Here is a 27533-nt window from a genome sequence, read left to right on the forward strand (position 1 = left end):
TGCGGATTGAAGCTTTTAACGTGGCAACCCGAGTCTCTAAACTAAACCCTTCTAAAAAACCTGTGTATTGAGAAGTGGTCTCGAATACCTTACTCTGTATTCACCAATCTCAGAAATCCTTATAGGAAGAAGAATGCTGAAAATTCAAGGTTAAAGGTTGGATTTCTCACATATTTTCCTCAGGAGGTTAAGCTAATTAACTAGAAAAGACATTCACATATTTGCCCAGCTTTATCAAAAGGGTCAATAATTAGGGAGCCGATTGTATCGCGAAAACTGAGGCACTTTCCTCCAAATCTCTGTTTGCAACACTACCACTAAAAAAAACAGATATTAAAATTAGTTACAGAGCAGTTACTTACTTGTCATAATACACTATATGGCAAATGCTTGCACCTGACCATCATGCCTGTATGTTTTTTCCATCCCCAAACTGTTGCCCCACAATTGTACAGAATGTCTTTGTATGTTGTAGCTTTAATTTTCCCAAACCTGTTCCAGCATGAAGAAGAACTCAAGTGACTTGCACAGAGCCCTGACCTTAACCCCACTCAACATGTTGGTTTTCACTCCTTTAACATGTACAAATCAATGTAGATCAAAAAATTTATGAAATGTATGTTGGTCAGTATTTATTTCTTATTTATAAGACTGTATAACAGCAGTCTCTCCCTCACACTGAATACTGGGTGTGATTACTTGCGGCCTTGTGCCTATGGTTGAATAAAGTCATGCTGATAAATCAATATAACTGCACACTTGATATATATATATAGTATAACTGTGCTCTTAATATAATCAATATAATTGCACTCTTGCTAGATTCCGTGTAACTGCACTCTTGCTTGCGTGATATTACTTCCTCCGAACTCTTCCGTGTTCTTCCGAGCGGCATTGAATGCTCTCGGTATTAACTGTAACATGCTTGAATTGTTGTCGTCTATATGCCCACATTACTTTTTTTTAAAATTAGGAATCACCTTGGTAGACAAATTAGAAATAATTCTATTTCTGTCAAAAACGGTTGAACTTTGTGATAATGTCAATTGTTGAAAGTGCTAGAAGAATCAAATTTAACTGAGAAATACCATTACTGAGCTCAAGGTCAGTGATAGAGTTTACCCTTATGAACATTTCTATTAACGTCACCGCGTTAGAAAAGAGCCGAGGTCAGCAAATCGGTCAGTTTCAGTTCATTATTATTTAGAAACAGCAGTCGTAGATGTAACGTCAGTGTAGTTGCCTTGAAATTTTACTGAAGACCAGCTACATTTTGAACAGCTAACTTAAAGTGAAGTATTGAGGCAGTATTGCTTGCTGTAATGCAAGAAAAATGTAGGTTTTTTTTATATTTTATATTGTTATCGATTTTCTTCTAATTTTACTTCATTATTTGTCTATTTTACCTTATCTCTGACTACCCTTTATTTCTGTATGGATCGATGTAAATTAATGTTTCTATCCATATTATTATTATTATTATTATTATTATTATTATTATTATTATTATCCAGTCTACATTTGCATTAAATAAGCAAACAGCAGAACAGGAAAAAGACAAGTGAAACCAAGCTGCTGTATAATGCCTTCATTCTGCTTATCATGATTACCAAGTCCATTAACGCTGCTGGTAGGGAGCCTGACCATGGACTCATTTGCCCCAGTAGTGCATTATGTCCTCTAAATGGTCATCTACAGCATGTTTCTTACATTGCACATTTATCAGTAAACCCTGTAAACCCTCGGCTAGATCAACGTCTAATATTTGAGCATAGCTGTTTAACATTCGGACTTGTTGCAGGATCCATCCACGTTAAAAGCTGACAAATCCTGAAATTGTAAGACAGAGATATTGCTTTCAATCACAAATTATGGGAGGTGAAACTTTTGTGGATAAGTGTACAAAGGATTCACAGTCACATCCTGTCCAGGTTCGAAGGTCACTGATCCCAACTGCCCTATTTTACCTTTCTAAACAGTGCCATTTCTAACTGTGTGAAAAGTCCAAGACAACAGCAATATTACAAAACAAATTTGCTCCCAAACTGTTCCCCCAAATAACTTACACTAAATAAAGCATTTATAGCACTACACACAGGCTATATCAATAAACCCTTAAAACTCTCAGCTGATTCAGTGTTTAAAAGCTAGAATATATCCTTCCTCAAATTTCTAAGTCCTAAAATAAACGGGGCTACATGTTCACCAATATTAAAGAAACAGGAAAGAAAAGTGCTGATTCGGCTATAAAAGCTCACAGGTCAAATAACCACATTCAGCTGAAAAAAAAAAAGATATCAAAATCATGCTGTGCTTTTGTCTGTAGCTCTGATGCCCTGACACACCCTGTAGTGCCCCAGAGCAGCTGCTCCCTCCTGTGTAAGTGCTCTCATGATGCCTGCCGAGGGCCAATCAGCTGAGCGGATGATCTCCTCGGCCTAATATTGACGGAGCAAGGTTCAACCCCAAGCTCCCTTCCCCACACACCACTGCTAAGCACAAAGCCACAACACACAGCAGTACAGATAACACAATCAATATTCCTAAATCACTCAAAACGTCTTCTGTGTGCAAAACCCTCGACCTCACCTTGTGATTTCCGCCAGCGCTGTGTGCTGCTGATGCTCTCTCGCTGTCTCTCAGAGTGCACGCTACTGTAACTAATGAGGCTCGCTCAGGGATGAAAGAGTAACGACCCTCCTCTGTCCTCCTGAATATATTAATGCCCCACCTCCACTCTTCCGGACAATAACTCCCCTCCTCCTTTCATCCATGACCACGCCCCTCTTCTCCTCTTCCAAACAGAGCAACACCCCTTCGCCTCCTCCTCGCCTGACATGACCCAATGCCAACACGTGCCAGGATTAACATACATTAAAGCTCCACACCACACCAGCATCATCGGTCATGCAGCATCACTTTCTCTCTCTGCTCAAATACGCAATGTAGTGCTGGCATGAATATTATAAACTCAAAGGCAAAAGACATAAATGAAAGAAAAAAAAGGTCAAAGCGAAAGAATATAAATGAAGGAATTAGAGAGAGAGAACTGCTGTGTGCAAAACTTCAGCCAATCTTCAGCCTTGTTTGAGATACGCATATGGTGGACAGATTTCTTGCAGCAATTTTACCTTTTTAGAGCAAAGTACATGAAGTGAAACCTCAAGAATCATTCAATTCGAGATTTTCATTCTTTTTAACTTTTAAAACTATAAATAATACAAAAATCAATCCAGCTGCAGAACTTTCTTAGTGACAGCTGTGGCCGAAAAAGCTCAACTTTGTTGCAGCTTTTTACAAAATTGCGATGCAACTTGCAGAGTTGTTCGTTTTTATTTTCGTGGAAAACTACTTGAATTGGCGAAACTGCAAGCATCAGTAAAGACACATAAGCAATAAGCTCTAGTCATGTTCAACACACGTGAATCGCAGAGGGTTTTGACTGAATGTGTGTTCTCTTGGCCCAAATCTGTGGAAAATGTCTTTTGCTTGTTTTCATCATTCTAGATTCTTCAGAAAATTGGGATCAGCAAGTACTAGTTAACTAGCAGCATGTCAGAGGTTAAATTAAAGACTGCTGGTAATGCCTGATCTATTGATTAAATATTGATTTTACTTATTAAAACAGAAAGTAGGTGACATTTGTCCAAATACAAATATTTTACCTGAAAATATTTACCCAAAATGACACCAAAATGATATCAAAATGCGCTTAATCTTATTTTGTAACATAGATTTTATGAAAAAGAATACATTACTATTGTAAAGTAAAGTATTGGAAGTCTATCTTAAGCAGATATTTTTTTAAAGCAAATATTTTAGATTAATTAATATTTAATATTTGATTTTTGGGAAATTATATTCGAAACTATTTTTATTATGCAAAAAAAAGCCCATTTTTCTTTTGAAATGAAAAACACACCGTACACACACCCAATCTTCTACCATCTTTGGCAGCATAGTTGTTGTTCTTCCGGCTTCTCCCTGTTCGGGGTCATCTTAGTGGACCAAGGTTTATTAACGATTAGGTTCTGACGTCTGAGCAGCTGTGCAATCAATAGCAATATCAATATATCATAAGTCAGATTTCCATACAGTCTAGCATTAATCTGGACTAGAAACTCCCTTAAATCTTTCCTTTTTGTGTTTGAGGTCTAAAGAGCTGGACTTCATTCATAATGTTAATGCCAATATGGCAATATAAAATCACACTGCCTAAGCACCTCACACTACTTCATCCTGCCATAGCGTTCATTTATTAAGCATCATTTCACCAAAACTTGCATTGGTGTTTGGCCTGCATAAGTCCTCCCTCACGCTTCCTGTTCTGAATGTTTTCTGAATGTTTGCCTCTTAAGGAAAAGCGTGAAGAGCTGAGCAGATCAGATCTGGCTGCTTACATGATTTCTTTCTAGGCTTGAAAAATGTACACAGAAGACTTTAGGTGGACTTTAGACTAACAGAGACTTTAAGTATTTTAGAACCATAAAAAAGGCCAAAGGATCCACCTCTATCAATCAACCAGATTTATTTATTTAACCAGATTTAAAGACAATTTGGTTTTTTATAGGACTAGTGCTTGATACTTTTGAAACTTTCTACAGACATTTATTTGTACTGAACACCACTGTGTATAAAGCAAGGAATAAAATCATCATTCACGAATCATTTCTAAAGTAAATGGCAAAGAATATTTGTATAGATATAATTATCAAGATGTTTACTCCAACACAAGAAAACACTAGTTTGTATTGTCCGAATCAAATATGGTGTATATACACATACCAGGAATAACATAGCATGACCACCTGCCTAATATTGTGTTGGTCCCCCTTTTGCTGCCAAACAGCCCTGACCCATCATGCACTGTGTATTCTGACACATTTCTATCAGAACCAGCATTAACTTCTTCAGCAATTTGAGCAACAGTAGCTCATCTATTGGATCGGATCACACGGGCCAGCCTTCACTCCCCACGTACATAAATGAGCCTTGGCCGCCCATGACCCTGTCACCGGTTTACCACTGTTCCTTCCTTGGACACTTTTTATAGATACTGACCACTGCAGACCGGATACACCCCACAAGAGCTGCGGTTTTGGAGATGCTCTGATCCAGTCGTCTAGCCATCACAATTGTCTCACTCGCTCAAATCCTTACACTTGCCCATTTTTCCTGCTTCTAACACATCAACATTGAGGATAAAATGTTCACTTGCTGCTTAATATATCCCACCCACTAACAGGTGCCATGATGAGGAGATAATCAGTCTTATTCACTTCACTGGTCACTGCTCATAATGTTATGGCTGATCAGTGTATAAGCAGATACACACTCATATATACAATATACAACTACATAAAATTTCCAGAGATTACACAGAAGCAGAAAGAGCTGACTTGCTGGCACTGTAGCAGACCAAATAAGTAGTATATCTATATGTTATACTCCATCTATTCATTCATCTTCTGTAAGTCAGTGGTCAGTGTGGACCCTGAGCTTATCCATGAGGTGGAATCACACCCTGTTCATCACAGGGAACCAAGTACACATACTTTCAAAATTTCACAACTAGGAGCTATTCAGCACAGATAATCTACGAACCTGAATGTTTTTTGAAGGTTGAATGAAATTCGAGAGCCCAAAAGAAACACACTCCACACAGAGAGTAACCCGAGGTCAGCATCAAACTAGGGAGCCTGGAGCTAGTGCCCACAGGAGGGCAAGAGATATTTATTTCAGATTTGTTCTAACAGTGAATATGTTCCTGTGTCACAGGGTGGATTGGAGTTGGGGGATTTTCAGAGTTAGTCATATAGGAAGTATGGAAAAAGCAAGATAAAGGGAAAAAGGAAAAATGAGTAAGCAATATTTAAAGCTATTTTGTGTCTTCTTATGTTGATTGACAGGGTGAATTCCTCTTTTATTTATGATTGTAAAATATCTAGTGTCCATTTAGAAACTTGTAAAGCTGCTAAAATGTATAATTTATAATTATAGTTTTTTTTTTCATATAATAAATGTATGCTGCCAGTTAAATATGATGAGATCAACAAATTCTTACAAGATATTACAAACTGCTCCTTTAAGTTCCTTCACTTTAGCAATAGTTACGTTTACATGCACCCATTTTCATCAATCAGTATGCAGATTCTAAAAGCACTGTTTATATGAACCCTGACCACTGCAATCTGATTCATACACCGATCAGGCATAACATTATGACCACTGCCAGGTGAAGTGAATAAGACTGATGATTTCCTCATCATGGCACCTGTTAGTGGGTGGGATATATTAGGCAGCAAGTGAACAGTTTGTCCTCAAAGTTGATGTGTTAGAAGCAGGAAAAATGGGCAAGCGTAAGGATTTGAGCGAGTTTGACAAGGACCAAATTGTGACGGCTAGACGACTCAGCCATCAGAGCATCTCCAAAACTGCAGCTCTTGTGGGGTGTTCCCGGTCTGCAGTGGTCAGTATCTATCAAAAATGGTCCAAGGAAGGAACAGTGGTGAACCAGCGACATCGTCATGGGCGGCCAAGGCTCATTGATGCACAATGGGAGAGAAGTCTGGCCCATGTGAGCCAATCCAACAGACGAGCTACTGTTGATCAAATTGCCGAAGAAGTTAATGCTGGTTCTGATAGAAAAGTGTCAAAATACACAGTGCATGATGGGTCAGGGCTGTTTTGGCAGAAAAAGAGGGACCAACACAATATTAGGCAGTTGCTCATAATGTTATACCTGATCGATGTATATTCCAAACTAAACGTCTGTGAAAGTGCAAAGTGGCTGATGTCACATTCACACCACTGCACTGAGCATGTGCGCAAAGTATTTTATATTCCGATTAGGAAAACTGTCACATTCCATGGCTATTTTTTTTTCTTTCTTTTCACCATTGTATGTCAGATCGACACCAACCTTTTCGATCCGAAAATTTCAATTGGATCGAATGAGGTGTTCACATGAAGCCTTTTTCAAACCGATTGAGCTATGAACCTGATTACTAACGGATTATCCGGTTGAATGTAAACGTACTGACTGAGTCAATGTAATGTTCCAGACGAGTTTCTTTGATTTCTTTTTTCCTGGACTTTTACACTGCTGCCCTGAGCCTTAAAAAAAACTGACTGCTCATCAGTTTTGGACTTTGGACAAAGATTTCCAAATTGTTCCCTAAATATAAACCTTCAGCTAAATTAGGCATGGTGGCCACAGAACATGGATGCTGAGGATGTGTTTCCATGCTGTGTGTGTGTGTGTGTCACAACACAGTTCCTCCTGCTGTTACAGAAGAAATAGCAGTGAAAACTAACATACGTCTTATGCCACATACACTATTTGTGAGTTTTAGCAGCAAACCACAAGAGTCTCAGAGAAAAGCACACATTTCACTACATATGGTCAAGCACGAGCCCGGCATTGATTAGTCACGTGATGACGTGTAACACCTTTTTTTTAAGTCATCCTGAGAACCGGACCGATCTTAATCTATTAAAAGCTTTTTTTTAAAAAAAAAAAACAACAAAAAAAAAACAACTTATTACAGATGTTTACACTTTGGTTTTTTTTTGCTGTCAAACACGTAAACAACACACGATAACAATCCGACTCGATTCAACGTCCTGTGGCTGCTCAAGTGCCGTCAGATAGAGATAGCGGTCAACTTACTTTTTCTCCAGTGGTCAGAAGCAACGCTAATGACCCCCCACTCCCCCCCTCCCTTGTCCAGTCAGTGGAAGACTTCTGGCTGTTGAGTCTTCAGCGTGTTCCACTTGTTTGCCTACAGAAGCACAGCCATTTTGTACAGCAGGGTGGTCTTATTAAAGCCTATGTCAAAAACATACTCTCCCACTGCACAGTGTATGTAAATAGTACTCACAGCGCAGCACACAGCCTTTACTTTCTATTGACGTTCTATTTAGTACGCTAGTATGCGACAGGGGGCGGGGCTTACATTGGATTCTCTAGGTCCCCGCCCACTCAAGTCTGCAGTTTAATACAAAGGTCTGCATGGGTTTTCTGAAAAACATAAGTGTAAAATGTTTGTTTTATATATTTTAGGATTTACTTACTGCACAATACCCAAGAGGTTAAAGGCTAAAAAAGTAGCTTAATGCAAGGAAACAATGAAAGGCAAAATCAATTGATTTCTCTATTTTTTCTCTATTTTTCTCTATTTATTTATTTATTTATTTATTTATTTATTTCAAGTTTTGCTTTGACCCTTTGGATCTTCAGACCCTGACCTTATGATGTGCTAAAGTGTAAATCAATTACTTTAAAACATATATTCCTTTCAGAAGGGGAGACGCAAAGTTTTAACCTGATACGTTTTCTTCATTTTCAATATATTATGATGCTACAATGTTTTTTTTTTTTTGGTCTTTTTTTTATGTGATGATGAATAATCTGGAAACCTAACACGTCTTGGTTCATTTCATCTCACAGCCTACTAAATGTCTTGGTTCATTTTTCTCTGCAAGTATGAGAGCAGAATATTTCCGGCATGATTGGACATTATCCATGTTTGAGCATTTCCCAAACATTTTTGCACGGGTGCACACGTCTGTTATTGAGATAGCAGCCATTCACCGTACTCACACACACATATATATGCAATATTAAAAAAGAAGTCTCTCTTCACTAGAAACACGTTCCATAAACATTTTTAATCATCTGATTAAATCAGTAGCTCACTGCCAAAACACACAAGACGTACGATACAGGATGGAGCGACTTCCTAGACTCGATAGAATGTTATAGTTATTTCTTTAAAATATAATCTGGATGAGGTAAAAATCACAGTGTTTAGAAAAAACGTGTGAAGAACAATCTCAGAATAATGGTCAGCCAGATTAAAAAAACAAAACAAAAAAAAAAAAACCATAATAATAATAATAATAATACTAATAATAAAATAAATTCTTGATCATTCCCCAGAAAAAAGACTGACAATGGTTAAACAAATCCCACAAAGGCAAACATTGTTTATTCTCCATCTGACATTATGATGATCATGATGTAAATAATAAGTAATCACAATACATTACAAATTTAAAAAGACATCTTTGGGCTTTGCAGAAATGTCAAAGCACATAGACAAAAAAAAAAAAATCAAAATTAAAACAACCCATAAACTGCATTGTGGACCGCAACTAACAAACCGACCCTGTCCCAGAGCAAAGGTATCGTATCCATCATGCAATGCCTGATATCATGATGAGAAAAAATGTGAAAGTCGTAAAAAAGTGTACAGGTTTTATATAAATGGATACAACAGATAAAGGTTTTTGGGACACACAATAAATGACCTGCCCATCTGCCATCTGCTGGCTGTGATACTGGCTTTCTGTTCATTCAGGTTTTTGGACGTTTGCTGCAACATCACACATTTAGCTTTTTATTAGATCTACATATGGACTTACATCTCAGCTGCACTTTAGCCGAAGTTTAGTCTCAGCGCTCGAACCTGCTGATATAACAGTCAAGGAAAAGACAAACCTGATAAGCCAGTAAACACTAACTACATATAATGGATTAAAATCAGTTTAGGGGACACTGTGTAATACTTGTGCGGCTTTCTATATGATGTTCCACTTTATTAGGAACACCTGCTTTATACTGTATGTGCAACTCTTTAATTAGCCAGTCGTGTGGCAGCAGCGATGCAGTGGATAAAATCATGCAGATACAGGCTAAAAGCTTCAGTAAATGTTCAAATCGAACCATCGGAATGAGGAAAAAGTGGGATTTCTGTGATCGTGGCTTGTGATTGAAAAACTGCTGAATTCCTGGGATTATCACACACAAAAGTCTCCACAAAAAAAACCCCAAAACATTGCGTGAGTGACAGTTCTGTGAAATACTCGAACAGCCATGGTACTGTTCAAGTCACATAGCTAACACATAGTCTTTATTCATGTTTGATGTGAATATCACTGAAGCTGTTGACCTGCATCTCTATGACTTTTTCTGTGTCGTGCTGCTGCCACATGACTGGCTGATGAGAACGCTGCATCAGTGAGTGTTCCTAATAAAGTGGCCGGTAAAGTGGGGGTGGAAAAACTGATCCTGACTTACAGTAGACTCTCAGCACGTTCTTCCATTCGTGACACATTGGATGTCCTGTGAGAGATGACAGTGTGAAACATATGACTAGGACTCCATTCCAGTAGCAGAATAAAACCAGGTGACGATATACTCATAACACGGAGCTCGCCAAAGTGCCGGACATCTGACTGACAAACAGCTGTTAGGCTCGACAAACACAAACTCGAACAAATGGTCAGTATATACACCAGACAAATGTTCACACACATTCAAACTTAAAGATGTGGACAATGTCATGGTCTGCATTTATGAATATACATTAAAAAATAAAAATAAAAAATAACACACACCCAAAAAAAAAACCTTCTTGATATAAATTTGCATTGTAATGTTATCTTTAATCTTTAAATTCTGTGTTTTTTACCACTGCAACATTTCAAGAAACAAACAAAAAAAAAAAAAAATAATAATAATAAAAGAATTCCTCATGATATTCTCCTGTATTATTCTGGAATTGTCTCCTTCAGAGCCACACAACGTCCTCCTAAAAGTGCAAAAAAAAAAAAAAAATGGCAGAGAGAACCGAAATTTCTCCATATCTTTAAATCATTTTTCTTTTAGTTAAAAATATCTTTCGTTTCTAGAACCAAATGAGCCATTCTTCCAAATTTTGTTTAGTGCAAAACCTCTCACCCTGTTGCGCAATGTGGAAACACAGTGAGTGTGTGCTTTCAGCCAGATAGCGTGCACAGTGCAGCGATTTGGCACTTTGGACATACGAAGCAGTTTGGCATTGATGTGCTGGTCATGTGGTTGGAACACTTGTCTCGCTTAAACGATAGATAATCTACTGGTTCTTTTCCTGCAGCCTTTGGGGCAGCTGTTCCTCAGTGCTGATAAGCGAACGAAGTCAAAAAGCTAAGTGTTTCATTTCGTTTGATTCCGACACAATGACGTCTTTAGGTATTTGAACATAGATGGATTTATATAAGCGTCAAATACAGGGGTAAACGATTCACCTAGACAGGAGATTGGAAATACGATATAATGTTACTGTAAACTAAAAAGTTCCCTGATGGCTGGTTTTACATTATCGGATACGGAAACCAATACATACGGCATAATCAATCAGCTACTTATTAACTGGCCAAGCGTGAGCTTATAGAAGTACATTCCTGCAACACGATCTCTATCATCAGCATCTCGTTATTACAAGAAATCTTCTGTTGTGGAAGATATCTCATTGTTACAAGACAATATTCCTCTTATTAGGAGAAACCATTACATAAAACAATGAGAAAATCTTGTTATTATGATGAGAAAAGCTCATAATGAAGATCACATTATTATAGAAAAACAGCTTATTATTAAGAAAAACAATTATTAAAAAAACAATTAATCGCAATAACAAAATAGTTTTCATGATAACATAATAATCAAAAATAATTATCCTATAATTTTCTCATAATAGCTAGGCTTTCATGTATTTTATTTTTTTTTTTTTCATAATCTGAATTGGTTTTCTTGTAATATTAATAATTTTTTTCTTTATGTCTTGTAGTTTCAAGATGCTTTTCTCGTAATAACGAGATGCTGAAGGAAATGTGTTTCTAATGTCGCAGAAATGTGCTTCTGTATTTGCCACGCCGGTTTGTTTGTGCATGTTCTTACTAAAACTTGTTGTTTCGATCTTGTCAATCTCAACTGTGATGTTTAACTCAAACACTACTGATATCTCTACTGCATCTGCTGCTAACACTTCTACTTCCCATCCGCTGGGCCTTTCCACCGTTACACGTACAAAACAAATCGTAGGACTAACCATAAGACTAAACACTCGACCAAGGTGTCCTTGAAGACCCCCAAGTGCCAAACATCCCTCAGACTCCTGATCAAATTTGATCTGAACTGTTGGATATAGACCGATGCTGAACGTACGCCGTAATAGTAAACAAGGACGCAAACGATGCGACGGTCCTTCCTTTTAACGTGCAGCTGTAGAAAAAAGAATCTAGAATACAAAAATCCGGTTGTACTGTAAAAAGCTCTAAGTTCCTAGCAAATACACCACGATACACGGTCTCGGTGACGTCAGACGATAACGACTGTAATGGCAGAGACGCGAAAAGCTTCTAAAGTGAGTTTCCTTGAACAGAAAGCCCTTAAACAAACCCCATAAAAAGAAATGACGATCGTTTAGAAGGAAGTTTCCCTTCGTTCCAAATGAAGTTTGACAGCAGCAGATTTGTCTTGAACAGATCAACAGAGCAAGATCATCTAAAGAAGAGACCACCGCTTAAAACAGGAAGCTATAAGGCTTATGAGAGATTGGCATCAAATCAATTTCTTTATCAAAACCCCCCACAAAAAAACAAACAAACCAAAAAAAAAACAAGTATATTGTTGAATAGTTGATGGTTAAAACAAAACCCTCTAAGTACTGCGAGAGCTGGTCTCAAATGTTCCTTCCTCGAATGCCAGTCTGCTGAGCACTGGATAGTAAATAGAGGGTTTTTAAGGCAACTTGTATTTGTTAAGCTCCATTAAGACCCAATCGATTCCTCTTGTTAGCAAATCACTGCGACCAATTAAAGCCTCGAACTGGCCAAGGATTTATTTTTTTTCCCCATTGTAAACTGAAGCACAATCAGCCCCAGTGTCATTCTCTGAGGCTCACCGCACTCGTTCATCTGTCCTTAATCACGTTTTAGTAACATCCCTTTCGGGTTAGGTTGGAGGGAGAGAAAAGAGCCGCTCTGGCTCGTCGGTCTTGATGCGAGTTCTCCACAGCTCTGAGTTGTACGAGGTGGAGGGACGTGTGCGTCCGGATCTTTCAGGACGTTTTCTCTTTCTGGTTGCAGTTGCTGTCTGTGCTGGAGAAGTCGCTCGCCTCTGCTGGCCGGTTCTGTTTTTCCTGCAGCTTCTCACGTGATGACCTGTGCTTCACAGGAAGGGCTAGGACCAGCAGGGCACAGATCACGTGCAGAAGGTAGTACCATGACCTGAGAGATAGATGAGGGGGTGCAGAGACATAGAGATAGAGAGAGAGAGAGAGAGAGAGAGAGAGAGAGATACAGAAACAGACAGAGACACAGAGAGAAAGAGAAACAGAGACGTAGAGATAGATGGGCATAGAGATGGGCATAGAGAGGCAGAGAGAGAGAGAGAGAGAGAGAGAAACAGAGACATAGAGGGGGGGGCATAGAGATAGAGAGAATGAGAAGCATAGAGAGAGAGAGAGAGAAAGAGAGATCAGAAACTTAAAGTATTTCATTATTTCATTTCTCCTTTCTGCTCTGAATAGTAAATTTGATGACATGAGAAGTAAACAAATGTCTGATCAGTTCAGTGCACTGGTGCATCATGGGATAACAGACACTTTATATACTCTAATACATTCAGTCAGATATGAAGCTTGCAGAACAAAAACATTGTTCAGTAACTGAAGTGTGTCTATACTGTGTGTGTGATTTATTTCTACCATTGCAGTAATTATTTTAAACAAATAGAAACAAACGCAATTATTACAATTATTTATTAATAAATAATTATTATAAAAACAAATTAATTACAAACGCAAAGAAACAATTATAGCCACGAACTAATCGTTAAATGTTAATTGATGATACCTTTCAGTCATATCAGTTGCTTATCCAGCTCTAAGTTTAGCAAGAGGAGTGGGGTATTTTATATAACCTGACCTTTAATACATTTTACAACTTTCTGAATACGGCTACTATGAAGTGTTATACATGGCCCAGTATGATAGTGACCTCACTTCACTTCACTTCACTTTTTCTCTCCCTCCATCTCTCTCTGTCTCTCTCTCTCTCTTCTCCCTCTGTCTCTCTTCTCTTTGTGTCTGTCTTCTCTCTCATTTCTCTCTGTCTCTCTCTTTTCTCTCTGTCTCTCTCTTCTTTCTCTGTCTCTCTCATCTCTCTCTCTGTGTATCTCTCATCTATCTCTGTCTTTTCTCTCTGTCTATCTCTATCTCTCTAATCTCTCTCTGTCTCTCTCATCTCTCTGTCTTCACTCTCTCTGTCTCTGTCTTCTCTCTCTTTCTGAGGAGTTGCTGCAAAAGCTTATCTGGTTCATGTTAAGAAAACTAAATTCCGCTGAAATAACTATGTAAACCATGGTCTGACATTTGATGTCTCCTGCCTTAGATGTTTGATATAAAATGACCAAACAAGGGGAACATGATATGGAGCATGAAATCTCACCACTGTTAAGGTAATGAATGTATTTTCATCATATCTTGATGTTTGTTTGAAGATAAAGCTCATACAGTACCTCCTGCACTAGCATCTTTCCTACTCTCCTGGCTGGTCTCGTATCCCCTTCAGCTCACCCAGCACACCAATCATCATCATCGCTCTTCTCATTGTCTGGTTTAATAAGCGTTCTTTATAACATTCTGGGGGAAATTTAATAACGCTACAAATTACCACCATAGATTTCCTTGGTCTCGACACGGGCCATAAACCAGCTCTTCCCTTGAACACTAGCCCTAAAACTATCTGATTAATGGTGTTGCTGCGGCAGACAGAGACAAAACCCTGCTCTCTGTTTCACCTCTGTCAGCGATAATCGCTCTCCTAAGCCATCTTGGCTTTGGTTTATTACGCGTTTGTTCACTTCTGTGAAATCTAGCAGCAGAGAGAGTGCATGTGATTTTCTCGGCATCACCTTAAGCTGTTGTTCGGTTAAACTCACCAGTAAAACTTCAGTGAAGGTCCAACCGCCAACACTACGAATGGTACCACTGTGTAGCATATAGCGATCTGCGTGCTGGCCCACGTAATCACGTCATAGATGAGCTTGTGTGTAGAGGAGCCCAGGAAGTACTGTCTTACGTTATGTCTTACCTAAAGAGACAAGACAAACATTTATTAATGATAAAAAAGAATATTACACCATTATTTTTTCCGTAGGCAGATTGTAAGTGCGGCTTTTTTGACCTGCCCTGAATAATAGATCACTGCCTATTAGGGAATAACAAAGCAGACAATATGTTGACTTTTACTGAATTAACGAGCTCTGAGCTTCTTCGCTGCACATTGTATTGATGTGACTTGACATTTAAAGGTCCCTTTTCCGCCGCCTGACTCAATTCCTCTGACACAGAAAGAAACTTCAACAACATCCATCATTACAGACAAGCAGTCGGAAAGTAATCCTCAACCGAATCACTGAAGCTGCATTGGATATCAAGGTTTTGGGGTCTAAAGGCAAAACGCAAAGATGCTACAAATGATATGTGAGGAGTGATGCAAAGTATAGCATGCTGCTACAGGAAAATAATCAACAAATATGGGTGGTGTAAGACAAACTGGAGAGGAGCACCATCTATCACCATATCTGTTTATTAGTCTTAGACTAAGTAGATAGTCCACAGTACGAGTCCCTGCGTGTGAGGTGTTTAGATCTTAGAAACATCAAGCATATTTATATGGACATTACATTACAGTCGGAAGTTACTGCCGTGCTGTTATTTACAAAAATAATGCCCACTTGCTGAAGAAATATGATGTATGAGCTCTGATCGTTCCTTTTCACTCTTTAGTAGATAATAAAATAAAAAATATCATGATATAGAGACACTGCAAAGGCTTCTGTCCTGATAAGTGCCTATGACAGCTATATAAGTGCTGACACTGGAGACTCCTTCCAAAGATGTCTCTTCACCATATCAATAATTTATGTAGAGAGGTTATAGTACACGTCCCTGTGGAAGTCAGAGCTGCTGTGTAACACTCTTTTTTACCAGTATGCTGGTATACCTCTCTGCTGGTGGAATGGTCATCGTGTTATCAGCCATTTTCAATCGGTAATTACTTAAGTCTGATCTAAAATGAGTCAGGAAACTGTTGGCTTTCAGTGTGAGATGTTTTTACCTCAGAATTTTACTGACTGAAGAGGACACCTTCACATTTTAGATGCTTATGAGCAAGCACTTAGAGAGCTGAAACGGGTTTGAGATCACCATTCACCTCGACAGAAACATTTGAAACAATTTCAAACCCTGAGTGTCTCCTTTCATATAAGCCATTAATCACAACTGTGGAGTGTGACATGACAGGAAGAAATTCATAGCTGAATATGGAAACCCCAAAACAGGCACAAATTCATTTTTTTGGCCTCAAGAGTCAAGAGGCTTTTATTGTTGTCCAGGACCCTACATAAAACACAGAGCTACATAAAACAACACAAAACTAGGGCTAAAGAGTGTGAGAAAAAATGAACCTATTGACTTAAATATCACATCATGTGCAATATCTTATTATGTGCAATATGTTCTAGTTCCCTCGCACCTTTTTTGTACTTTGAATAAGTTTGTATATATAGATTATTTCATTTATATTTATTTTTTCGTGTTATCTGAAACAATCTCTGACTAAAGGATTTCGACTGAAGAAAGAAAGACGTAATCATCTTGGATGACAAAGGGGTGACTTTTGTTCTGGAAGTGAACTTCTCCTTTAACAAAGTTCTATCTCATCTTATCTTATCTTATCTTACTGTGCATGTGTGCAAACAGTGCAAGACGAGAGACAGCGCAAACAGACAATACAATAAACTAAACGACAGATACCGGACAGATGCATAAAGATAACGCTGACCAGTAAACAGTCAGCAGGTGTGCAAAAAGTAAATGTGTTAAAAAATCTTAGTCAATAACTTCTGACCAGTCCGAACTGGAAATTCAACGGTGCTGTGGTAGAAAAATAAATAATAAACCAATTAATTTGACCATATTATTTGTCTCTCCCCATCAGTGATACTTACTGCCCGGGCTGCCAGTGTCATGACGGTGCCTGTTACGAAGGTCAAGTAATATCCTGGGTAGACCCCGTGCCATATAGCGGACAGCAGGAAGGTGGCTGCTGTTTGGTGGTATGGACAGCGCTCATAACATACCCTACAGGTAACATACACAACACGATTAAAGTGTGAGCACAAACGTAACCTGACAGCAGTAACAGAATATTTCACATTAACAAAAATGTACCTTTTAAGCCAAAGTGCTGTCTGAATGTTCCAGTTGTCGAGGAATGTCTTGAAGCTTGTCGCAAGCTGCAGGTAAACCAGAGAGAACAAAGACGCCCATTAGCTTCTTAGAGACAATAGAAATCAGAAATTTTGAACTGCATGACTTGCTCAAACCTCTATGTCCAGTATTCTCAAGTTTGATATCAGGTCCCATCTTGGGGTGCCGTCTTTATAGTAACCGTTGAAGCCAAAACCAGCAGCATTGTTTATCGCGTCAGCTGAAAGAAAAAGCAGAAGAGAATAAATAAATCTATAGTAACAACACACAATATACAAATCATTGTTGATATGGTGAAGCTTTCCGTATAGAGTTTATTTAACATTTATTAACATTAACATTTATTGATTTAAAATTTACTTAGTTTCTTGGTAACATGACAAATGTGTGCAGAGAAAAAATGGCTAGTGAGCAAACGATCGCTCAGATGCTCCACAACACTAAAAGCATTTTTGAGGAATAGTTAAAGGTAAAAAGTTGTTAAAAGTAGCGGCATTACTAACTAAATTTTTTTAGTAATGTGACAGTAGCTACTTTATAAATAGTGTAGTAATGTAGCATGACCACTGTTTATTGTCCAGTTATAACATCCTCTTCATTGGTATCTACACTGAGGCTTTTTGTTGCATGATGACCAAAAAAATAACAAAAACACCATGTTCATTCATTAAAACCATAATCACTGGCAAACTGCTGTCATAAAAGGAATAAAACTGATTGGAAAATGATCAAGCCGGGTTAATATCAGTAACTTTGCTTTGGTAGGGCTGCATCAAACCACCAAGGTGTTGATTACTTTCCTATAACAGCAAACCCCATCACACATTGTTACTTTTTTTTATTATTGAATGAAGTCTCTTCTATAACACGTCATTATTATAGTAAAAGTTTATACAAGGCATATCCTCTTCTTAAAAAGTACTATATGAAGAGTTCCTTTTTTGGACACAAGAGGGCAGCATCGCATCATCATAACATAAAACACATTTTCATATGTTGAGCAGCAGCTGCTTCACTCACCCAGTGTCCATACGAAATAGTACTTAGGCCGCAGACAGAGCATGGACAGGTAGAGGTAGAAGATGCGCAGGTAAAAGGGCTGGGAGTTGATGTATGGGTCGTCAATGACGCGATCCACAGGACATATGCGATAGAACATAAGGTAGACCAGCAGGCAAAGAGCACAAGTGCCCAGCTTCACCAGTACGTCTCTCTGAAACAACAAGTAGCTCCAGTCAGCCTGGGTACTAATCACTGATGGTAGTGTGTATGGAATTGTTTCTCAGTGAGATTTTTATAATATCTTGGTTAAATAACCTGGATATACACTATATTGCCAAAAGTATTCGCTCACCCATCCAAATAATCAGAATCAGGTGTTCCAATCACTTCCATGGCCACAGGTGTATAAAATCAAGCACCTAGGCATGCAGACTGTTTTTACAAACATTTGTGAAAGAATGGGTCGCTCTCAGGAGCTCAGTGAATTCCAGCGTGGAACTGTGATAGGATGCCACCTGTGCAACAAATCCAGTCGTGAAATTTCCTCGCTCCTAAATATTCCACAGTCAACTGTCAGCTGTATTATAAGAACGTGGAAGTGTTTGGGAACGACAGCAACTCAGCCACGAAGTGGTAGGCTACGTAAACTGACGGAGCGGGGTCAGCGGATGCTGAGGCGCATAGTGCGAAGAGGTCGCCAACTTTCTGCAGAGTCAATCGCTACAGACCTCCAAACTTCATGTGGCCTTCAGATTAGCTCAAGAACAGTGCGCAGAGAGCTTCATGGAATGGGTTTCCATGGCCGAGCAGCTGCATCCAAGCCATACATCACCAAGTGCAATGCAAAGCGTCGGATGCAGTGGTGAAAGAACGCCGCCACTGGACTCTAGAGCAGTGGAGACGCGTTCTCTGGAGTGACGAATCGCGCTTCTCCATCTGGCAATCTGATGGACGAGTCTGGGTTTGGCGGTTGCCAGGAGAACGGTACTTGTCTGACTGCATTGTGCCAAGTGTAAAGTTTGGTGGAGGGGGGATTATGGTGTGGGGTTGTTTTTCAGGAGCTGGGCTTGGCCTCTTAGTTCCAGTGAAAGGAACTCTGAATGCTTCAGCATACCAAGACATTTTGGACAATTCCATGCTCCCAACTTTGTAGGAACAGTTTGGAGCTGGCCCCTTCCTCTTCCAACATGACTGTGCACCAGTGCACAAAGCAAGGTCCATAAAGACATGGATGACAGAGTCTGGTGTGGATGAACTTGACTGGCCTGCACAGAGTCCTGACCTCAACCCGATAGAACACCTTTGGGATGAATTAGAGAGGAGACTGAGAGCCAGGCCTTCTCGTCCAACATCAGTGTGTGACCTCACAAATGCGCTTCTGGAAGAATGGTCAAAAATTCCCATAAACACACTCCTAAACCTTGTGGACAGCCTTCTCAGAAGAGTTGAAGCTGTTATAGCTGTAAAGGGAGGACCGACGTCATATTGAACCCTATGGATTAGGAATGGGATGTCACTTAAGTTCATATGCGAGTCAAGGCAGGTGAGCGAATACTTTTGGCAATATAGTGTATGTTTGATCTTTGTTGTTGTGAGATAACACTGATTTGGTCTGTAGCCTAGATCGCTCAGTGTAACAGACAAGCTCTAACACATCCTACAAGGAAGTGAGGCATATAACTATAAATCTTTATTGCATAATATGGGAACTTGACTTTTGTCAGAGCTACTGCCGAAACAAATCTTTATTTGAATGGCTTTATAATAATTTAGTTCAATTTATTGTTTGACAGCACGGTTGAATTTTTTCTTCAAAAGTTCTGCTAGTACTGTAGACCAACAAGCATTTTCTGAAAGACCTTTATTTAATATTCACTAAAGGAGTCTCCAGTGTTAGTGTTTTGTAACAGTAATAGGTCAATTTGTTCCTTTAGATTTTTATTTGCCCTGATATAGTCTTCTGGACAGCAAGATTTATGCATTCAGGTTTTCTCTGGAACATGATAGGCTCAGTTTTTTCTTATTAACTTAATAGACATTGTTGAGCATCTGTTATAAATTAACTGAATGTCATTTTGTAATGAATTAACTAAATGTGTCATTCATTAATAAATTAATTTGATGTCATTCTGTTATAGATTAACAGAATGCATCCTTTTGAAAAATAAATAAATAAAATCAAATTAAATAAATAAATAACTGGATACATCAATTTTGTAATAAATTAATTGAATGGCATTTTGTAATAAATGAACTAAATGTGTCATTTTGTAATAAATTAATTAAATATGTAATTTTGCATTAAATTACTTGAATGTGTCACTTTGTAATAAATTAATTAAATCTCATTCTGTTCTGAATGAAATAAATCTGTCTTTCTGCAATAAATTAACTGAATCTGTTATTCTGTAATAAATTTATCAAATCAGTCATTCTGTAATAAATGATCTGAACGTGTCATTTTGCAATAAATGTATAAATCACTGGCATGTTCCTGTGGTATAAGAGGAATAAATTACATCAGAACTTGCGGTTACTGGACAATAATCAACTTCTTTATATCTCATCACCTCATCATTGATTTTTTTTCCTGTGAAAGAACACCCTATGCTGTTTTTGAGAAAGGAGAAACCGATATTGTGGTTCGCCTACACCCCAAAACCCACAGTGGATCTGTGACTCTATTAAGGCAATTATTTAAAAGTGGAAATGATGAAGATTAGGAGCAACTTTGTTATAATAGTTATCATTATTAAAGGTGCCAAGTCTAAATGCTATTTTAATACAACTAAAAGGTCCTTAGATTATAGACTATATACTATTTTGAATATTGTACCACAATCTACCTGGTTTAAGTTATGCAAAAAAAAATAAAAAGTACACATGGCAGTATATATTTATCTACATGCTACATGGGATCAGCAAATAGACTCCATACTAAACACTGAAAGGGGTTTCCGGCTGGACAAACATGAGCCGAACACATTCTCTCTTCACCCAGGAAAGACGTATTGTTCCTCACTATGTATCCGGCAGCTTTGTCTTTTCACTACACAGACAGAGGACTAAAGCACTGTCAGTAGATGTCGCAATGGGATCCAGATGTTATTGGCTGTTTTTAAATGGAGATGTGCTTAGCTGATAATGCCAACTGCTTGGAGATCTGAAGACTCAGACAACAGCGTAGCACACAAAGCAGATGGCTACAGGCTATTGTTAGTGATAAGGGAACCCAGGGGAACTGGAGCGTCCTGATCCTTTCCTACACTGCAGTTGTGTTTTTCTGTGGATTTGCTGAGAGCAACCATGCTCTTCTGCTCCAATGATTCCCACAGGACCATACAGAGGAGACTAGCAAAGCCTGACATTGAGCCAGCTATACAGGGATTTTTTTTCTGCCTTGAGTAAGGAACACTGTTCTGTCACTGCTCACATAACTACATGTAATATAATACTGCCTTTACATTCAGATGCTAAGACATGGCCACCAGGGGGATCCAGAGGGCTAACAGGGTGTCTACCTTAGGCGAGGGGTCGCTCTGCTTGAATTTGCCATTCTCCTTGCCGTTTGACTCCACATGTTTGTGCTGGTAACCCGTGCCCTCGATGAAGGCCGTGTATTCGTTGTAGGAGCATGTGGGACCCGCCAGGATTCCCAGGAAGTTGCAGTTATAACTCAAATACTCGAGAAGACTTGGCATTTTCCTGCAGCACACAGAAAACACAGGATCATCAAGTACAACAACATGGGACATTTACAGAGTTGTTAAATGTTATTTTCTCATCAGTAGAAAGAATCTTCTGCATTATTTGTGGCAGGAGTGGAGACGTTGCATAGATGATATTGACAATGAAACAATAAAAATTTAATGCATGAATTAAAAGCAGTGTGTCATTGTACAGTATCAAGGCCGTGTCTACTTAGGCCAAGTCTTGAACCTTAGCTGTAATAACTTTATGATGTTACGATTGCTAAAACTGCTTCTCTTAAAGGAAGACACTTTTATTATCCCTGTTCTATACTCCTGTTAAATCCATTCTGCAACTTCTGCCTCTGTTCCTTCCTCCCTTGCTCCAGATCACATCAGGAACACACTGTTGCTTGGCAACAACCCTCAAGTCCCTATTGTGGAAATAGGAAGCCTCGGCCACCACAATATGACTCAGATTCTGGAGGCAGTTGGGAAAGAACGCCTTCGATTCCCGACTGGTAGAGCGACAGCATTCGCTTTGTGGAGGAGGGGATTAGTACTGAGCTGACTCGCTTGATTTTTTTTTTTAACACGTGTGTGTTCTGTTGCTGATTACTGAAACCTACAAAAAAAACAGCTAAATATAATGAATTTACAGTAGAGCAAAAGGCAACAGGATGAGTAGTGAGTCAGTCTGAAAAATGGGTCAGTGGAAATGACTAATGGTTGGTGAAACGGCAGAAGAGACAGAGGATACGCTACTAAGAAGTGTGTGAGTACATAATCCTGTCCCAGATATAAACATACCTTTCCCACATACCTGACAGCGAGATACTTTTGAGTTGGCTTGAGATGCTCTTCCTTCTTTATTAGACCTGTGAAAGCACACACACACTTTACTTTTTACTGTCCTTGTGAAAACTTTCCATTGACAATAATTAATGTAGCTAATTAATGATGTGCCTGTGTTTAAATTTAACTTAAAAGATACACACACACACACACATTACTCTATAGCTCACACACGGTTAAAATCAGTGGACTGACACAGGCACACACCAATCCCTGTAGCTGATTCACCTGTGATTCACACCAGTCTGCCGTTAATGCTATCATGACGGTGTGCATAAATGCGTAAGCTGTAAATCTGCCAAGGCAGCACCATTACCATGTCACTCAAAAACCCTTAGCCAATACTTGTAATGCAGCTATAAAAAAAATCTCAATCACTCTTACGCTGTCAAGAGGCATGTACGGTCAAATGTTCCTTCTCAGATGACTTTTGCATTGTTATATGCAAACTGACAAGGTGTAAAATGTAACATAAAGCGAAATGTCCTCATGCTACATGTCACAAATACAACAGAAAAACAATTCTGACCCAAAATCACTTTTAAGGGCTCAAGAATGACCAGAACTGCTGTCGGATTATTCTTTAAAAATGACTTGCTTTAAAAATAGATGCAACTCAAAAGAAGTAGAATTCCCTGCAATTTCAATGCGAACGTCTCCACTGGCAATAAGTCATGTTCTTATCACTTGTACATCAAAAAATACCCTTTAAGATCTACTTCAAACTGGAAGGAAGCTATTGACAAAAAGCTATTTCTCACATTTGACCTTGCTCTGACCCTGACTGTGTGTGGATCGATTCCAAAATCGAATAAGTTCAGTGGGTCATCAGAATTTATACAGTTATTGCAAGCCAGGGATCTGCAACCAAATATTACATGTCCTTTACTTTTTTTTATCTATTCTGATACTTTAATCACCAAAAAATTGGGTGGTCTGCCACCAAAGGTGCCACTTTTTAACCAAAAAAGCTCGTCTAGCACTAGTCTGTAGTTCCGCCTATGTCACACGTGACCTTTCAATGTGATTACATACTACGTAGCGTCGTGGACGCGCGTCCCAGAGCTAGTGCTAGACGTGCTTTTGTAGTTAAAAAGTATACAATTTTTTATTTTTCTAAGATTGTTTCGCTAGATAAGACCTTTCTTCCTCGGCTAGAATGGTTTAGAGCTCTTTCAAGCTGCATTTTGGAAGTTCAAACTCGTGGGCACCACTGACGTCCACTATCTGGAGAAAAATCCTGAAATGTTTTCCTCAAGAAACAATTTCTTTACGACTGAAGAAAGAAAGACATGAACATCTTGGACGACAAGGGGATGAGAAAATTATTTGTAGATCTTTGTTCCGGAAGTGAACTTCTCCTTTAATGACTCCTCTAACGTCTGTAAAACCCCGGGTTTCTGACCCTGTATGTAAAAGCTCTAGTGATGAGTGTGATGAAGGCCAGCATGATAAGTAAAGCGAAGACTAACATCAAAATGGATTTAAAAAGGAATCACACTGTTTTTCATAAATCTCCATGATCTCCTCCAAATGCTGCGAAAGCGTGTAAGTGGTATATAGCTGTATGCAAATCAGATATGTTTAAACAAATACAGAAGTGCTGAAACAGCGACGTATACATAAGGGTATAGTGGAAGTGAGTTGGGGAAAGCACCATCTATCTAATACAATTTTGTATAAAGAACAAGAACCTTGTTCCTGTAGATACAACACACACATCTAAAGCTGTCAGATGTATATTACAGCCTGTCTACTTAGCTTCAGTGTAAAGTCCTAGTTAGATTCTACATCAGATAACAGACAGACTAAGAAGATATACGCTTCCAGCCAAGGTGGTTTTCGAAAGAGAAATGGAGAAGTGAAAATACAGAAGCTGATGCTTACCATCATGGATCTCAAATACCAGGCTGGTGATCTTCTGAGTGATTACCATCATGGGCCTAGAGTGAGAGAAAACAGAAAAAGAAGAGAGAATGGAGAGTATACTGTAAATACAAACATGCGAAACAAAACTGCTTTCACTTGCATGAGGATTAGAAACATTGCAATTTATGTTATGTCAGGAAGTGTCAGGAGCAGTTCCTTTAATTAACCAAATAAACAGAACTGTAAATAGGCCAGAGTTAATGAAAGAATATTTTGATCTCAGAAGACACCAAATTTCCTGATATTTACATGAGACTTGAAACATGGCACCTTTGGTGGCAGATCACCCAATTTTCAGGTGATCAAAAGTATTGGATAGTCAGAGAGTTCTAATGTAAATTAAAGTAAATAACACTTCTCTGGTCGCATATTCATTGCTTGGAATTACTGCATCGCACTAGTGACACACTTACATCCCCAAGTTTCAGCTTGTTTCAGTTGTTGTCCATTTTGGAGGGGATTTTGCCCACTTCAATTAGGTTAAGGTCTGGTGATTGACTTGGCCAGTCTTTTTGGAAAGTGTGTTTTGAGACTCCTTTTGAAACTCTCAAAAGGTGTTTTGAGCACAGCCCCTATTCTTCACCACCTGGACTCTGAGCAGCAGTTTGCGGTCAAGGTGGATGAGTCGGACAGCAGAATTGGAGCAACTCTTCCTCAAGGACGAAGTAACCTCTCGGAAATGTGCCGATTTGCCTTGTGCTCCAAAAAAAGAAACCTCCAGCAAAGAGAAATTACAAGAGCTGAGAACAACTGCTCACCAGTAAAGCAGCACACTGGGTAAAAGGTTTCAAACACAACTACACTCTCATGAAACATCTGGAATACATCAAGACAGACAAAAGACTCAACCCCATCAAGCTAGATGGGCCCAATTCCATATTCTTCCTGCTTTCATTTTTAGTAATTTCCAGATTTGGTCCACACTGCTAGCATGCCCAACAGATAAAACTGACCTAAACCAAACCAAGAAAGTTCAAACCAACAAACAATGGATACCCACTTTTTTCTTGGTTTAGTTTATGGAACTTTTATCTGAAAACCACGCATCACACATCCTCAAAGCAACATGGAATACAAATACAGAGCCATTAGTCCAAACCCTGGCATTGACCATCTGCTAAACTGTTACAGCCACTGCCTATTCTATGCTGCCCCATAAGTACATAACACTTGATTTCATCACTAATCTTCCCAACTCCTAAGGCCACACCATTATTTTAACCACCACAGATTATTTCCCAAAAGCCTTATCCCTTTACCCAACTTACCCACAGTCATGGAAACACCAGAAATTTTGTTTAATTTTGTGCTTTAGTCTATATGGCCTCACAGAAGATGTAGTGCCTGATCAAGATGTACAATTCATGTCTCATGTGTCAGGCAAGCGTTCTGCAAAAGGCTTTAACATCACTGTCAGTATAATTTCAAGCTATTATCCGCACTCTAATGGAGAGATGGAAAAACTAAACCACAAGAGTGGTCACTTCCTTTGCTCATACTACTTCAATAACCAACACTAATGGGGCAGGTATCTCCCTTGAATCAAGTGCTCCCAAAACTCCATAGTCCATAGTCCAGACATCCCAAAAAACATCTTCAACCTTCAGTGATGAACAAAAACAGAATCCTTCAACTCCTCAACCAATCATTCTAATTATGTAAAGGTCAAGCAGGTATTTAACAAGTGTTCTGTCCACTCTGAGAATTACTGAAGCTTTGATATGTGCCTATTTCAAGCTTTCGATGCTTTCTGCACTGCTTTGTGATTTTTTTTTTGCAGTTCTCATCTATATCACAGCCATCGTTTATTATTATTATTATTCTTCCCACTACACCAGCCACTGCCATGCACCTGTTATATTCCTCCAACTGGCCAAGCGTGAAATTCAGTTGGTTCTCACAAACATTTCGCCTATTTAAAAGCTCCTGCCATGTTTCTGCCCTTTGGACAATGCCAGATGGCAATGGCTGAAGGCTGTACATGTACAGAAAGCCATAACAGAATTCAGGCAAGGGGGAGGATAGTAAAGAGGACAAAACTGTGCTTTAGTCAAGGGTATTACACAGATTAAAAGACATATTCAAGGATGAGATATTCACAAGATTAAAGCAGATCCGAACTGAACTGGCATATACTGTAGCACAAGATCATTTATTCCAGTAATTAAAGTTTCAGCTCACTACACATGAACAGCATACAGCTCTCATCTCTTTTCTTTTAATATGTGATGGTTATCTTGGGGAAGAAACAACGGCACACTGCTGCCAATGCTCAGGGAAAGTAGTCTTTAGATCTGATTTAGCTTCCAGACAAATTCTGTTTGGTCCATTTGTTTCAAAAGGATAGAAAAATCATTAAAGTCATGGCCTCAACCCTAACACATGCATCACTGACAAGCATCCGATTCTGTTTATGCCCTGGCCAGTACTCACCAACCATCAACATGAACACTAAACTCCCAACAAAAAATTCCTAACTAAAAATGCTGGTTTGAAATTCCAACACACTGATCTAAAACCTTCATAATAAACACACATCAAATCATTAAATAATTCTTTAATATTAACGATATTTGGTCCAATTCGTCCCTCTAGAATATCCCTCCCATAACCTCTAGTGCTTGTGGGAGCCATGAAAATGTTGGAGCCATTTTCCCTTTCTTTTCTCCTCAACCAATTGCCTGATCTCATGTATGGAGCTATAGATACTCTGCTCCCAGACTCCTAGCTTCTTTCCGGCTGCAGCGAGTGTAAATATTTGTCGGAGTCCACTGGACCTCTGTGACTGCTAGCTTGAGCTTGGGTCCCTTGTTACCTGACTTGTCATGTTTAATCACCCATCACACTGTCTGAATGACTCTTGATGCTTCGTATGGCACTCACCTCTCTCTCAGTCTCTCGCTGGTAAAAGTCCCACTCAGCACTCAGCTTTTCACTTCACCAACCATCTAAT

At 38.9% G+C, this 27533-nt stretch overlaps 2 protein-coding genes across 16 annotated transcripts in view; both read right to left on the reverse strand.

The window, feature by feature from the left end:
• Nucleotides 1–7907, reverse strand: part of kidins220a (kinase D-interacting substrate 220a) — a 56617-nt gene extending 48710 nt beyond the window's left edge. For 7 of the 14 annotated variants that reach the window (XM_058398293.1, XM_058398291.1, XM_058398289.1 and 4 more), the window contains exon 1: nucleotides 7673–7907. The gene's annotated coding sequence lies outside the window, so the exon portion shown is untranslated. Of the gene's footprint in view, nucleotides 1–2589; nucleotides 2720–7672 lie in introns of those variants that run through there. The other 7 variants (XM_058398283.1, XM_058398281.1, XM_058398287.1 and 4 more) reach the window with 3 other exon arrangements.
• Nucleotides 7908–8677: 770 nt separating this feature from the next.
• The window catches only part of mboat2a (membrane bound O-acyltransferase domain containing 2a), a 66218-nt gene continuing 47362 nt past the window's right edge, over nucleotides 8678–27533 (reverse strand). For both annotated transcript variants that reach the window (XM_058399235.1, XM_058399234.1), the window contains 9 exons: nucleotides 24539–24594; nucleotides 22620–22674; nucleotides 21629–21812; nucleotides 18126–18318; nucleotides 17222–17325; nucleotides 17067–17131; nucleotides 16844–16976; nucleotides 14771–14922; nucleotides 8678–13056 (listed from right to left, as the gene is read on the reverse strand). In XM_058399235.1, the coding sequence (XP_058255218.1) occupies nucleotides 12888–13056; nucleotides 14771–14922; nucleotides 16844–16976; nucleotides 17067–17131; nucleotides 17222–17325; nucleotides 18126–18318; nucleotides 21629–21812; nucleotides 22620–22674; nucleotides 24539–24594 (1111 nt within the window). In that variant the 3' untranslated portion in view covers nucleotides 8678–12887. The remainder of the gene's footprint in view (nucleotides 13057–14770; nucleotides 14923–16843; nucleotides 16977–17066; nucleotides 17132–17221; nucleotides 17326–18125; nucleotides 18319–21628; nucleotides 21813–22619; nucleotides 22675–24538; nucleotides 24595–27533) is intronic.

Source organism: Hemibagrus wyckioides, linkage group LG09 (assembly GCF_019097595.1).
Source record: "Hemibagrus wyckioides isolate EC202008001 linkage group LG09, SWU_Hwy_1.0, whole genome shotgun sequence".
Lineage (NCBI taxonomy): Eukaryota > Metazoa > Chordata > Actinopteri > Siluriformes > Bagridae > Hemibagrus > Hemibagrus wyckioides.